The 15,965-nt window shown below is 37.7% G+C and overlaps 1 protein-coding gene across 3 annotated transcripts in view; it reads right to left on the bottom strand.

The window, feature by feature from the left end:
• Positions 1 to 3,236: 3,236 nt before the first annotated feature.
• Positions 3,237 to 15,965, bottom strand: part of LOC308635908 (asparaginyl-tRNA synthetase-like) — an 88,262-nt gene continuing 75,533 nt past the window's right edge. For 2 of the 3 annotated variants that reach the window (XM_081270778.1, XM_081270779.1), the window contains exons 7-9: positions 14,254 to 14,351; positions 12,005 to 12,031; positions 8,952 to 10,033 (exon numbers count right to left, since the gene is read on the bottom strand). In XM_081270778.1, coding sequence (XP_081126904.1) covers positions 9,889 to 10,033; positions 12,005 to 12,031; positions 14,254 to 14,351 — 270 coding nt within the window. In that variant the 3' untranslated portion in view covers positions 8,952 to 9,888. Of the gene's footprint in view, positions 3,440 to 6,181; positions 6,224 to 8,951; positions 10,034 to 12,004; positions 12,032 to 14,253; positions 14,352 to 15,965 lie in introns of those variants that run through there. The other variant, XM_081270780.1, reaches the window with a different exon arrangement.

The raw sequence follows: 15,965 nt of genomic DNA, 5'->3' as shown, positions 1-15,965 counted from the left end.
TAAACATTAACATGAAAATATAGATGTCCTAGCTGCATTTTGGAGTGTCACCACTCTTGAAATAAAGTCCTGTAGCCTCAGACAGTGCGATTAGAGCTGTTAACATTTTAATTCTGGATGACTAAGAGGTGACAGGTGTGCAGCCTGAGAAAGTCACTCAAGACCATTCACAGCATGTGGAGACAAGCAGTACTGAGCCAGGGTGCAGGACACACCCCAACTCTACAGGCAGGACAGAAATCTATGCGGGGGAGTTTATAAAATTTTCTGTTGAGGCTGCTAACCCACTGGAAAAACGTCAGTGGTAGTGAAACATAAATACACAAAAGTTTCCACATGGGATTTTTTTGGTGATTGTTGATCAACCAACAGCCCACTCCTATTCTTTGAGACACATTACCCAGCCTGAGATAGTATGTAGAAAATGAAAGGTTGTTGTTGTTTTCATTAAAATAGACTTGTCTGGGGGAGGGTGGAGAAAGGAAGGAAGCACCTGGACCTTTGCAGAGGAGGAACCAGAGGGGGAGAGAAACATGCAGAGAGAGGGAAACATGGGCACTGCAGTGGAGAGTGAGGAAAGGGAATAAAGAGAAGTGTGGTAGGCTCTGCATACTACCAGTTCCCAAGGGAATCCCTCTGCATGCTGGCTTTCCCAACCCTATCCCTAACCTGCTCAGCAGTACAGACAGCAATCAAATACAGTATTTTGTTCAAGGATCACGATGTTTGTGTAACTATTACCTGTACTTTACCATAAAAAATATCCAAACCTCACTGTAGGTTTCTCAGTGCCGAATTAAACTGCCTACACCAGAGTTACTTGGGGTGATTGTTTACTTAAAAAATGCAAATTATGGGCTGTTCCATCCCAGATCTACTGAATCAGACCTTCTAGGACGAGAACAGGGTAATTGGAAAATTTAATAAGCTCCCCAGTGATTTTTGTTGTTGTAGTGCTAGGGATCAAATCCAGGGCCTCCCATAGGCTGGGTATAAAAGTATAGAGCCACACCTCCACCCAGATTCTTATACACAGTAAACTCTTGCCAACGTTTGTATGAAATGAGAGTGCCTAAGATGAGGAGGCAAGTCCTACTTCTCTGTATTCCTAGAATCTGGGCGTGACATAGTGAGGTGTCCAATTAAAGTTCACTGATCTGAATAGAGCTAAGAGATTTAATGAGAAAGTCACTTGTGCCATTGCACAAGTAACAGCTGATTTCATTTTTCCATATTCAAATCTATGATACAGATTTTATACTGTTATATTTGCAATTTAAATTTCTGTTAAACTTTTCAACTTTTTTAATGGTAGTGGGGATTGTACTCAGGGGCACTCTATCACTAAGCTACATTCCCAGCCCTTTTTTTTGTTTGTTTTGAAGCCGTGTTCTGTAAAGTTGCCCAAGCTGGCTTGGAACTTGTGTGCCGTAGTCCGGCTGGGCTAAATAACTGAGAGGTGACAAGCAACTTGAAGGTTGAAGCGGGAACTACTTTACTGAGAGTGAACTGGGCAGGAACTGAGCTAGAACTCAAAGTAGCGGGCACCCGAAGTAGCAGGAGCCGCTTCTCTGCCAGACAGCAGAGGTATATATACTTAACTAATTACACACCACTTAACTTAATTAACATCATCTAGATACAGCAATCAGCCAATAAGGAATCCTCATCATCTTAATGGTTCGCTGGTGTTGCTTCACAAACCACTCCTCCTGGCAAAGTGCCAGGCGCCATCTTGACTTGATTTGCATCCCCAACACTTGGGACCCTCCTGCCTCAGCCTCCTGAGTTGCTTGTATTACAAGCATGTGCCACTGCACCTAATAGCTCTCTTATTTTTAGTACCTGTAAACTATTTCATTCAACATGCATAAATATTTTCGTTCACACAGATTTTTTTTTTTTAATTTTTAGTTTTGAAAGGGTCTCCCTTAGGAGAACTTATACCTGTGCGGTGCTTTTTGGTTTATGAAACCCTTTCACACAATCTTTGTTGCTTCTCACAACACTCTGTAGGAGAAGCTCTATCATCATTTTGCAAATTGATATACAGATTGAGAATAAATAACTTGCCTAGGGTAATACAGCTAGGAAGTGGAATGTCTGACTTAAGCTAGGGTCTTCTATGTCTAGTACCATTTCCAAGACACCAAATACTCACCACGTTTTCTGGCAGGAATATGACCTCACAACTTCCTGATGTAAAATCCTGAAATGCAGAATGCAGCAGACGAAATTTACATTTAAAAAGATGATTGGCCAGCCATATCCTAACACAACAGGAGTCAGCTCTTGCCATTTGGGATACTGCAAAGAAGATGTAGGTATTAATGGCAATTTTCAGTGTAAAGAACTTACTATGGTTTAATAATATCTTATGTTGTCTGTATATGACCCAAGCCTGTTTCTGTAATCCTCAAGTGAAGGAGTGTTTTGCCGCGTCCGGCAAAATGGACCGAGTCCGGCGGGAGACGTCGGGATTAACAAAGACACAGGAGTCCGAGGTCCTTCATCCAGGGGGAATCTGACTTTATTATCTCAGCTCATACTTATATATTTCTTTCAGACAGAATGGAAAGTTACTGGTAGGCAGAAGCAAGGACGGAGGGGGGCAGGTGGTCCTTGTCGACTCATACTAAGCCTTCAACCAGGAACCTTATCAGACCCAAGCAGGTCAGGACGTTCCCACATAACCGTTATAGGCTGAATATGAAAACAGACACCACAAATCTTTCAAGGCCTTGGGAGCTGGCCTCTTTGACGTGCACAACAAGAAACCAGGGCCGGCACCAAGCCCCGGGGGCCAGGGGGGATCCGAGCCAGCAGTGTTTTAGTCAGCATTTTCCACCACTATGACCAAAAGACCAGACAAGAACAATTAGAGGAGGAAAATTTTATTTTGTGGTTCATGGTTTCAGAGGTCTCAGTCCATAGATGGCCAACTCCATTGCTCTGGACCCAAGGTGAGGCAGACATTATGGTGGAAGGGTGCAGTGGAGAAAAGCAGCTCAGGACTTGGTACAAGGAAGCAGAAAGAGAGCTTCCCTTAAGGAGGACAAAATATAAGCCCCAAAGCATGCCCCCAGTGACCTACCTCCTGAAGCCAAACCTCACCTGCCTATAGTTACCATCAATCCTATTTAAATAGATTGATGCATCAGTTCTCATAACCCAGATATTTCACCTCCGCATGTCTCACACATGAGCTTTTTGGGGGACAACTCATTTAAATCCTAACAAGGGTATTGGGATTGTTCTGGAACACTCTGAAACTGTAATTAACTTTCTTTAGCAGTATTTATAGGAAGTGGAACAATCACCACAGGTGGTAAGGCAGATAGGAAGGAGGCACTGGAGACTTCAAAGCTCTTCTAACATCAAAACAATTACCACAGGACATTTGAGCAGCAGCTGAGTGAACAGGGGAGGAAGGCTTCACCTGCCAAAAGAAAGGACTGTTTTAAGTTTCTGTTCTCTTTTTGAGATGGGGTCTTGCTGTATTGCCTGAGATGGCCTTGAACTTTTCTCCTCCTGCCTCAGCCTCTCGAGTAGAAGGCACTACAAGTGTGGGCCTGTCTAATAGGGGCATTTTAAGGACACACTGCCCAAGGAGTAACCTGAAGGGTGCAGCCTTTCAAATCAAGGACAAACTGTCCAACTAAGCAGCTGCAGAGGTTCTCTACTAGAGAAGGCTGGAAAGAAAAAAGTGCTGTTTCAACTTGCTACTTTTGTATGCTACAGAGGGTAGGTCTAGTCATTTTCAGTAAAAGTTCCCAACCACTAGAGCTCTCCGAGGATGGAGAAGTTCCCTCTAAAGATGGCAAGTTCCTACTCACAAGCTCTGGGGGAAATAGAGGGGAACTGTTTATATATTATAGGTAGAGGAAGTAAAATTATTATTATTATTATTATTGGTGGTGCTGGGGATCGAACCCAGGGCAGTGTGCATGCAAGGCAAGCACTCTATCAACTGAGCTGTATCCCCAGCCTGAAAATTATCTCTTTTAAGAGATAATTTCAAAACTAGAATTCTAAGAAAATAGCAAACCAGCAATTCTTGTTGAGATATCATGCAGAAAAGGTAGAGTTATGGCTGTGATTGGCTCAGGCTCTGCCAAATACTGTTCTAGGTACTTGTAACATAAAAACTTTTACTATTTGGGTCCGTCAAGTTTCTTTCTTGGAGTATTATCTTGAAAATGAAAGGTCCATCACTGTGGTAAGTATGTTAATAAGTCCCATTCAAGTTCTATGTATATTTGGGTGATCCTTTAGAGAAAGGTAATTAAAAAACTGAGGCCAAAAAAATAAGACATAATGATTAAATTCACTGCTATCTTTATTCCTAGTGTTTCACATTACTAGAATGTATTTGGGCTCAATCAACATCTGTCTTCACATTCTTAAGTCCCTTTTCCCTACAAAGAATGAGGAACTTAGAGGCCAAAGTGTTATGTAATATGTCCAGTAAATGCTAGGACTTAGGATGCGAGATTCTTTGTTTATGAGAAAGTTCAATTTTCATTTTCTCTGGAGGCTGAGGGAAGGTGAATTTTACTTGTAGTCTACTTCCTCTCAATATCAGGGATTTCCATTCTTTACAAAACCTAGTCTTTATTAAACCAAATGAATTTCAACCCCACTAAAATACAAAAGAGGCCGGGAGCTGTGGCTCACTCCTGTAATCCCAGTGGCTTGGGAGGCTGAGGCAAGAGGATCATCAAGTTCAAAGCCAGCCTTAGCAACTTAATGAGGTCCTAAGCAACTCAGTGAGAGAGACCCTGTCTCAAAATATATATATATATATATATATATATATATATATATATATATATATATATATATGGGCTGGGGATATAATTCAGTGGTTGAGTGCTCCTGGGTTCAACCCCCAGTACCAAAAAATAAAATAAAATACAAAAGAGCAAGGTCCACAATACATTGTCCTATGAATTAAGAAAATATGTGAAAAACATTTATAAACTGAAAAGCAATGTCCAAGTGATAGTCACATTACTAATAACAATTACAAAACAGTAAAGGTGAAGCAAAAGTTATTGAAGAGTCATGAACTACGTTAATTCAATGAGTTGCTCTGTGAATGAGTTTAGGAACCACCTAAACTTCTGGCAGCTTCTTTCCAAAGGTCATCTGGAAACTACCCACCATGCTAATAATGGCTGTAGATTCACTGGACTCCAAACCAAGCTGTGTTAAGAGCTAAATGGAGCCTTTGTTGGTTAGATGGGAAATACAGGGCTCCTGGCAATGCTAGAATGAGCTGGTTCCAGGAGGGGTGTTGACCTGATCTAAAAGGACTTGGAGGGGGTACTGGGAATTGAACCCAGAAGTACTTTACCACTGAGTTACATCCCTAGTCTTTTTTTTTTTTAATTTGAGATGCTTATCCAATGTGCCTCAGTTCCTAGGCAAGACAGTTTTATTGAAGTTCTATTGAATCATTTTAGTAGAGAGTAATCAAGGTTGCATAGCACTATTTTCTTGAATGTCCTTCCTATTTTAAAATTTGGACTATAAAATGGGAAGAAATTAAAATTGGATATTACTCTTACCTATTTTCCTTTTATTATACATACTTTAGATTTCAGACTGAATACAAATATTGATCAGAAGCCAAAATACCTCACACATTTCTTATCATTTCAATCCAAGCCAATCTTTCAACTCTGCATTTTTTTGTTCGTGTCTCACCAATTACTTAAATAAATACATGAATAAATAGCAATCTACACAAATATGCATCTTTCATTTATAATTATCTGAAGCAAGAGATTTAAAGATGGGTAGTTAATCCATCTCACAAAATGCATCTTCCATGCCTGTTCAGTCAGGCTTGAATATTCAGATTCAATTTTTAGAGAATAGGAATACATAACATTGTTAGAGGGAGGCTTCTGGCAGATCCTGTCTGAGAGGGACAAAAGGTCAAACAGTTCTTTTGCCGACCTGTGGCGAAGGCTCTGGGTTTGGTCAGAGGGTAAGAGTTGTCTAGATCTGGAATGGATCATTCATGACAAGTAGGTTCTTGTCAGACCAAAAAACATGACAACACAACTTCCCGCTAGGCAAGAGACCAGATGGAAAGTTACGACAAAATGTGAAATGGGGATGGGAATTAATGGCGGAGAAAACATTTCTAAGATTTGAAATGTAATCTTACCTGGATTGCTGGGGTTACCATCTTGGGGTAATGCCTGGAAATCTTGGGAAAACAGAATGCTATTGGAAACTGGTCACCCAAGTGAAAAACTAATTTACCTTCAAATAACCATGAAGCACTAATATAAACAGTCCTTGATTAAACCCATAGTTTATATGAAGACTTATACAGAGCTCTTTACATTTAGAACTTAGATATTCATAATTAGCTGATGAGTGGACACTTGAAAGTTTTCCTATTATATTGCCTGCAACAGTTTCATTTTGATCATCTTTGTCTGACATCAGTTCTGCCCCCCCACCCTCGAAATTATTGGTGAAATAGAAGTACTGAGGCTTGCTATAGGTGGCAAGTTTTAGCTTTAACTAGATAACTTTAAGTTGATCACTGTGTGATCAACTGTCAAGGCAAAGAATGAATGAATACACATGAAGTTTTTGGAAATACTGAAGGCTTCATTAGGGGTAAGCCACAATATATTGATGTCTTGAGAAGGATCTTTTCCCATCCCACATACATTGAACAAGTTTAAGTCTATTGTTCAATTTTCATTGATTTAACTTAATTATACATTTTCAGAGACTGTGCATGTACTACTATGTGGGATTGTATGTGGTCTAAAGGTTAGACTCTAAATCAATTATTTTTAGGGACTATGTACAGCATAGATTCATAGAACGTTAAGAAATAGAAGGGTCCTTAGAGATTATATACTTCAAAATTATAGTGAAAATGAAAGAATTGGAGGTCACGAGGATTATTTCACTTGGCTAAGGCTTCACTACTAAACTAATGGTGGTGCAAAGACTAGAACCTAGGGGTTTGTCTAACTCAGCATTCTTCCCACCACTTTATTTTAGATGCTCAGAAGTTTACAATTCTGTCTGGTTTCTCAAAAGTCATGGAAGGTGACTCCTATTGGCCTTAGAAACTATAGTGCCTCCAGCTGCCTAGTCCATGAATGCTGTGAACCTTGCTCCATAAAATTAACAGTATCAAGTAAGAATTAAATCTCAAATCAATATTGGCTGATGTTGCAAATGTTTTAAAATGTTTTCTGCATTTTATCCTCTAGGCTTAAAGCTAAATACTGCTTTTTTTTTCAGAGATGTCTTCTCTGGCACTTATCTATGCTTTTCCTTTTTTTTTTAATATAACTTTCTAGCATACATTTTGAAATAATACATTTATTTACTTATTATGTATCTTCTCCAATACATTCTAAATTCAATGAAGACAGGTCATTTCTGTTTTGTTAATAACTGTTTATCTGGTACCTAGTACAGTCTTGGCATATAAAATAAGCTCAAATATATTTTTTGAATAAACAAATGAATTTATCTCTATAATTATGGTTAAGGCAAGCCTTAGGGAAACCCTAATTATCTCTTTTATTCTTTCCTTAACTTGGTATGTGAGCCCAGGGAATTAAAGTTCCAGGGAAGTTGATTTTGCTGAGACTTTTAGCTCAGCAAAATCTACCAATTAGATTCAGAAATGGAATGAACAATTTTGTAGGATGCTGAGTTCTGACAAGAAGATGCAGAAACCACCAGTTGCCTAGGTACATATAGGTACCTGCATTAGGCAGGTCAATCTCGACAATCTCAAGTGTCTTCGCACCTTAATGTTTTGAAATTTGTTTCTTTTCAACTGTTTGATTTTGAATTGGGTTAAGAAAAATTACATACACAAACTCATTAAGAAATAATCTAAGTTATCTAATGAGATTTAGAAAATTCATTATTCAGGCACACATGCCCTTTTACAATTACTTAGTACATAAACATTCTACTGAACATACAGTTTGCTATAGGTCCATAAAAATGCAACTCAAAGAAGACTAAAAGACTAATGCTAGAGTCTTAAAAATGTCTGTGCAGCTTTTTCTTTGGTGTGTATGTGTGTGTGTAGCCCAGGGTCTCCCACATGCTAGGCAAGTGCTCTCTACTAGTGAGCTACACCCCCAGTTCTCAAATCAGTTTTAAACACACACACCACACAAACACACACAAACACACACACACACACACACACACACACACACTTTCATGTGATTACTCTATCAACTCTGTGAAGAAAATTATGCCTGAGCATATACAGAGTAAGTGGCTTATTTAAAGAACTAGAATTGTCAGGTTTCAAACTCCCAAATTAATGCTTGTCTCATATAGGCCAGGCCAGTTTTTTGACTCCAAGAATTTCCTATCCTTTAGGTTTAGCAAAATTTCTATTCCAATCCTGGATATAAGAGATCTTTCTTCCAAACTTCACTGGGAAAGGATCAAGAGGAATTTAAGAATAAAATTTTTGATAGGGTATTAACTATCAGAAAGTTATAAACATCTAATCAGAATGGTGATAAAATATTTTAATACAATATCAAAATAATTTAATGCAATATCTCTTTAAAGATTAAGTTAATAAACAATTAATTAATAACAAGGGATTGAAGCCAGGGGTACTTACCCACTGAGACATATCACTAGCCCTTTTTTAAAATTTTGAGACAGGGTCTCATTAAGTTGCTTAAGGCCTTACTAAATTGCTGACGCTGTTTTGAACTTGTAATCCTCCTGCCTCACTCTCCTGAACAGCTGGGATTACAGGCATGGGCCACCATACCTGGCAAGATCAAATTTATTAGATGTGATTTTTTTCTACCCAACCCAATGAAAGAAAATTTTAATTCAGAATAGCAAGTTTTTTAAATAAGTGAATCCCCCGAAAAGCACAGAGAACAATATAGGCATTTATCACAGATTAAACAGCAAGGGAGAAAAGATCCAACATTTTATTTTTAGCTGCTAGTTGTTTCTCAAAAGTCACACAGGGAAGTAATCTACTGATTAAAGTTAAAGTAAAATATGCTCTCATCTTAGAGTTTGAAAATAACTTTGAGACCATCTAGTTCAATTTCTTCCCTTTTTTTTTTTTTTGCGGGGGGGGGGGCGGTACTAGGGATTGAACTCAGGGGCATTCAACCACTGAGCCACATCCCCAGCCCATTTTGTATTTTATTTAGAGACAGGGTCTCACTTGAGTTGTTTAGTGCCTCGCCCTTGCTGAAACTGGCTTTGTGATCTGCCAGCCTCCTGAGGTGCTGGGATTACAGGCTTGTGCCACCACTCCTGGCTTCTTCCTTTCTTCTTTTATTTATTTTTAAGACAGGGTCTCACTGTATTGATCAGTCTGGCTTCAAGTGATCTTCCTGACTCAGCATCCAGGTGACTTGCTTTTTTTCTTAATTGAGGTAATGGATTTGAAAGTTCACTTGCTGTAATTAACCCTTCTTGGGTGTGCTTGTGTTTCCAGGAAATGCTCTCAGCTTTCTAAGAAAATCATGACCATTTCTGTTTTTTTACGTTTTGTACCTTATGGCAGAATAATTATATATTTATTTTTCCAGTACTGAGGATTAAATCTGAGGGTGCTCTACTACTGAGCTACATTTCCAGCCCCCTCCCCATCTTTTAAAAATTTGAGACAGGGTCTCACAAAGTTGCCAAGACTGGACTCAAACTTGTGGTCCTCCTGCCTCTGTCTCCCAAGTAGCTGGGATTACAGGAGTGTGGCACTGTGCCAACCCAGAATAATTATATATTGAAATCCACATTTCTAAAGTTCAAACATGTATTCTCTGCTTGCATATTTGTTCAAGTATTGTGCCTCTGTCCTAGGGTACTTTTCCTTAACTAAATTTTCAGCTATAAAAGACATGAATGAGTAAATCTTGGAAAAGGGATAACATCTTTGATATTTTCAACTCCTAAGATGCACTGTAGGTAGCGTTCAAATCCCATCCCAAATCCTTCATGTGGCTCAGATCCAAACCGACGAAGGTCCAAATACCTGTTTTTAAAAACAAAGAATTTTTACCTATAAACACTATATGAAATCAAATGTTATGATTACAATTTTGTTTCAAAAGTATTTTGCAACCATTTGTTATTGTCCACATCATTGTGGTAGACCAGACCAGTCTTTCCCCTCCACAGAGATAACAGAAACAGAGAAGTTAAAATGATCTATCTATACAAGTTTACCCAGACAGGCAGCAGTAGTTCCTGTTGTGTAGTTGTGGATTTTGGTCACCTGTTTTCCTTTTTCTTGTTAAATTACTTATGTACTTATATACAAAATACTTGCCTCATGAGGCTGCAGGAAATTTATAATAGCTTTACTAGTTTTCTTAAAAATATATTTCTCTTCCATATCTTGTTAGATTGCTAATGATCTTTGTTCCTCCCTGTCATCCAAATCATATTGTTCAATACATGCAGGGGAATGAAGAGTTTTACCTGACATATAACAGAAAGATATGCCCTTGATTAGACTGTATGCTATATCAGAGGCAGGCTCTAGTCTTAATCAGCCTTTTATCTTCAGAGAATGTTCTAGAGTAAATGCTTACTACATGAAGATTGTTTAAAGGAACAAAAGTATATTCTTGAGGGCTTCAGTAAGAAGAAACTTCTAAGCTGGGTGCAGTGGTGCCTGCCTGTAATCCCTGTGACTTGTGAGGTTTAAGGCAGGAAGACTGCAAATTCAAGACTAGCCATGGCAAATTAGTGAGGCCCTATGAAATTTAGCAAGACCCTGTCTCAAAATAAAAAATACAAAGAACTAGGGATGTGGCTCAATGGTTAAGTGTCCCTGGGTTCAATCCCCAGTAAGCCCCCCCCCCAAAAAAAAAAAAAGAAAGAAAAAGAAACTTCTAGTTCTTTGCTTCAGGCCCAGCGAAGACACCCAAAATCATTTTTCTGGTTGGCTAGACAGCCTCAGATAGCCATACGTTAGCATGTTCTATTCCCACTTACAACCGCATGGCTAAAAAATGGTACAAATATGACTGAAATGCAGATTTCAATATACCAGTATGGAAAAAGTTATTTTATGAAGAGAAGAAAAGAAAGACTACAAATATTATTATTATTGGTGGGAAAACTGAGCTATATAATATGAATTAAACTAAGTTTATTGTTTCCTGAATGATCTGTAAAATCAATTCCACAATAAAACTTAAGCAGCACAGCTGATAGCCATTTGTCTCCTTAAGAATAAAGACTATCATCTATTTTCCACTATCAATAAAAATGGCTGGATGTATTGATATTTTAAGAAGTTAAGATTAAAACTTATATCTCTAAAATAAAAGATGAATTGTAACTAGATGAGTTTAATCAGGTGAAAGAACAATATGCCAGAGGTTATTTAGCATAAACTCCAGATTGGTAAGAACTATAAGGAATAAAGGAAAGAAACACAGTCTGAGTAATTAAAATGTTTGATAGCTGAATTCATTTTAAGTTTACAAGGCACAGAGACAGGGTATACTCTGATTTATGAAAAAAAAATGAGATGAAAAGCATACCAAACTTTGTCATGAATACCTTTAGGACCTGATGGCTCTTAGAAGTCTAGTAATAGTTTCAGATGTCTCTAAATTTCTCATACATTGATATCTAACCACTGACATGAATGTCTGCAAACTGCAATCAGCAGAGAGATTCAGTTTATTACATTTTTCTTGCTTTTGCATTAATAGATAAAAAATTCAATTCTATGAAAAAAAGTTTGCCAATGTATATATGTATATATGTCTGATTATTATTATATTGATTCTAGGGTAACCAGATATAGAAGAGATGCTACAAAATTTGAGGGATTAGTTACAGATTTTATTTGCACAAGGCACATAAAATAGGAAATGACTACACTCTGAGTTCCCTGTTCAGGGTCATGGGAATACAAATAAAAACTTTTCTATGTAATGCTCAGCTCAGTGGCTAGAGTAAGAATCATTAAGGGTCTCATTCTTACCATTGGTAGGCTTCTGTGAGTCCTGATCTATAAAAGGAAAATAACAGAATTGTTTTAGGCAATGGGAGTAAATATACATAAATGTATTATTGTCAAATATTTATTCTGAGTTGTATATAAAGAGCTCTTTGTAAAAAAGTAAACAACAAAGCCTGTGCTCTCTATACAACAGAGTCAAGAAGCTGAAACTTTATAGTAAGTTAATCAATAGCCCAAGGTATTATTCAATAAGCGGTACAGACAACAGGTCTACAGAATGAAAATAGAACCCCAAAGAAGGGATTCATCTGAGATGAACTTCTTATTCCATGTAATAATTAGGCCAGTTCTGGTGGCACATGCCTGTAATCCCAGAGACTGAGACAGGAGGATCTTAAGTTTGAGGCCAACATGGGCAACTTAGCAAGACCCTGTCTCAGAATAAAAAATAAAAAGGGCTGGGGATGTGACTCAGTGGTAGAGTGCCCCTGTGTTCAATTCTGCTTACTGTAAACAAAACAAAATGACATGACACTATTATAACTAGTTAAGGTGTCCGGAAGACCTGAATGAACAAAGAACACATGGACAAAACCTTCATTCTCATTATTAAAGCAATAACAATAATTCTGAGGCTGCCTTCATAATATTGTTTCAATTTGTTTCTTGTTTAACTTGAGAAAAATGGATAACATTTTAAGTTCTTTGTGCTCATTAAAGTTGATCTTAGATCATTAAAAAGGTGTTTGGGACCCAGGTTATCTGAGTGATGAGAATGCTGAAAAATTTAATATACAAAAGTATAGAAAATAAGAACAGCAGCCACAGACAGATGCCTGATATAGGGAAACATATCTCTACTTCATTAGGAAGGGTAAATTTGGACAGTATCAAATATTAGGTAAACATTTAATGTTATGAGGAAAGGTTTCCTGAAGGAAGGAAGCAAGCAAAAAAAAAACCAGACCAATTAATCTTTCAACAGATGAGGTTTCTTGCCACGTGAGTTTTATTGTGCTTTAAAAAAATAACTCATGAGATTGGGGTTGTGGCTCAGTGGCAAGACCCTGGGTTCAATCCTCAGCACCTCATAAAAATAAATAAAATAAAGGTATTGTGTCCAACTACAACTAAAAAATAAATATTAAAAAAAACCTCAGTGAACATTCAAATACTTTCCATCTAAAAATATGACCTTCACTTCAATTCTACAACTTTCCCAGGACTTTCTAATGCTTTAGTAGGAGTAAGGAGGGCACAGGTAATAAAGGGTCTTCTCAGAACCTATTTACCCCACTTCTGTTGGAACCTAACATAGCAGAGCAGTTCAGAAGACAGGAATCAGAGAACTGCACTGCCCAAGAGATTTACAGGTTGGGATCTTGGAAAAGCATCAACTTTTAAAGCATTTCTCCATTTGGAAAAGAGGTCGTAGAGGTCGCAAAAATGGCTAATTCAATAGGATATTTTCAAACAATTAAGGCTTTCCCAGGTTGTGAAGAAACCTAGTAGTATCTGGAAAGAAGGATTTAGCATACAGACATGGGAAAGTCTTTCCTTTCTTTCTTTCTTTTTTTTTTTTTTTAAGGTTACCAGAGCAAAGTAGAAATCATGGAAAACAGAGGTTTATAACCTTGGTTAGTTTAGGAAGTCACTGTGGTTTGTTGGCAGACCATGCATATACAGGAGTGGTAGTTCAATTAGAAATATGATTCCCTACTTCCCATCTCTAAAACATTTTCTATGTGTTTATGGAGCCCTTTCCCAGGTCTCCAATAGCAGTTTAAAATAAAGTTATTCAAATAGCTAAATCAAGATCCATATAGAGGAGACAACCTGAGGAGGGAAATCTGCTTATTCCAAGTGCTAGCTTTGCAGATATTTTTAGTAATTTTCTTTTTCCATCTTTATCCTTTTCCTGGATTGATCTGTCTTTATGTTCCTGTGGGAGTCTGCCATTCATAAATAAAAATACATAAAAAGGGAAAAGAAAAATGTAGGAAAAGCTTTGAGGGGGAAACATCCCTCTTCCTTTCATTAATTTTTAAAAAGGCTACTTTCCACACCTATGTACAGGCAAACACTGCTGTGGGCTTGTTTGGTCTTTAAGACAGTGAAGCTCAGAAAGGTTAGAAACACCTTACTTAAGGCAATAGAATCTGAGATCCAGGTCTGTAGGTCCCATGTGTGTTTCTGGTACTTTCTGTAACTATCTTTGGGTAACTCTATCCCAGTTTCTGACATGTGCTTCTTTTAGGTCAGAATAATACCTGGCCAGCTGTTGCTTTAAGAAGTGATACCGTTCCTCCCTGAGGCTGCCTCCAAAGAGCTCTCCAACTCCAGGAACAAGAAGATCAACAGCAGCTACCTAAACAGGAAAAATAGTCATAATCAGCATTACATTTTCAGATGGTTCCAGTAACAGCTACTCAAGCAAGTGGAATGTGTTTTTAGATAACCTTATAACTGGCTATTTTACTGCTTACCAGTGTCTTATTTACATCTGTCCACATTTCTGTCATAAATATAAAATGTTTAATATTATCTTTAGAATAATACTATAGAAGAGCCAGGCATTCATGCCTGTAATCCCTGTGGCTTGGGAGGCAAAGACAGGAGGACCCTTAGTTCAAAGCCAGGCTCAGCAAAAAGCGAGGTGCTAAGCAACTTCGTGAGACCCTGTCTCTAAATAAAATACAAAATAGGTCTGGGATGTAACTCAGAGGTTAATGCCTCTGAGTTCAACCCCCAGTTCTCCCAAAATAAAATAAAATAAAATAGGGCTGGGATTTGGCTCAGGCTCAGTGGTTAAGTACCCCTGGTTTGAAACCCCTGTACCACAAAACAAAACAATGCTACACAAGTTGCAGGTGGTCAGTTTTTCTTCTCCCCTCCTGTCAAGAGTGTATTTTCGGGCTGGGGATGTGGCTCAAGCGGTAGCGCGCCTGCCTGGCATGCCTGCGGCCCGGGTTCGAACCTCAGCACCACATACAAACAAAGATGTTGTGCCTGGCAAAAACTAAAAACTAAATATTAAAAAAAAAAGAGTGTATTTTCTTCACAAATGTGCTGTTCACTATAAAAATTAAAGTTTTAAAGTTATAAATTATTAAAAAAATCAGTTATCAGGCTGGGGATATAGCTCAATAGGTACAGTGCTTGCCTAGCATGCACAAGGCCCTAGGTTCAATCCCCAGCACCACCATCACCAAAAAAAAAAAAAAAAAAAAAAAAAAAAAAAAAAAAAAAAAAAAGCTGTTCTATTGCATTAGGCTGGGGCTGTAGCTCAGTGGCAGAGCGATTGCCTAATATGTGTGAAGAGGCACTGGGTTCAATCCTTAGCACCAAATAAAGGCATGCTGTCTATCTACAAGTATTAAAAAAAAAAAAAAAAAAAGCTTTGGGCTAGGGTTGTAGCTCAGTGGTAGAGCACTCCCCGAGCGCATGTGAGACCCTGGGTTTGATCCTCAGCACCACATAAAAATAAATAAATAAAAACAAAGTTATTGTGTGCAACTAAAAGAAGTAAATATTAAAACAAAATCAGTTATCACTATGAAGAAGCAATTGCATTTTGGCTACTTCCTTTCAGGATTTTTTTCTTTATACATTTAAGAAGAGTAAGTTAGAGACCAAATTACATTTAAAAACTCACCATTCTAATTGCTTTGCCAATATTATAAAATGAATATTTTCTCTGTCAAGAAAAATATATTTAATGTTACATAGCTATATAGTTTAATGGTTTAGAAATATCATAGTTTACTTAAACTACTATGTACGTGTGTGTACATATTTGTTTTCTCATAAATAGTGTGTCAATAAAGAATTTTCTTCTTTTTTTTTTTTTTCTTTTTTTGGTGCTGGGGACTAAAATCAAGGCCAAGTACACACACTCCACCACTGAGATATATACCTCTAGTCCCTACAATGAAGACATTTCTTTTATTTTGTGGTACTGACGATTAAACCAAGGAGTATT

The sequence above is a fragment of the Spermophilus citellus genome (assembly GCF_964194105.1).
Source record: "Spermophilus citellus genome assembly, chromosome: 2".
NCBI classification, from domain to species: Eukaryota; Metazoa; Chordata; class Mammalia; order Rodentia; family Sciuridae; genus Spermophilus; species Spermophilus citellus.
Note: the sequence above shows the minus strand (reverse complement) of the source record. Positions and strands in the feature narration are given on the sequence as shown.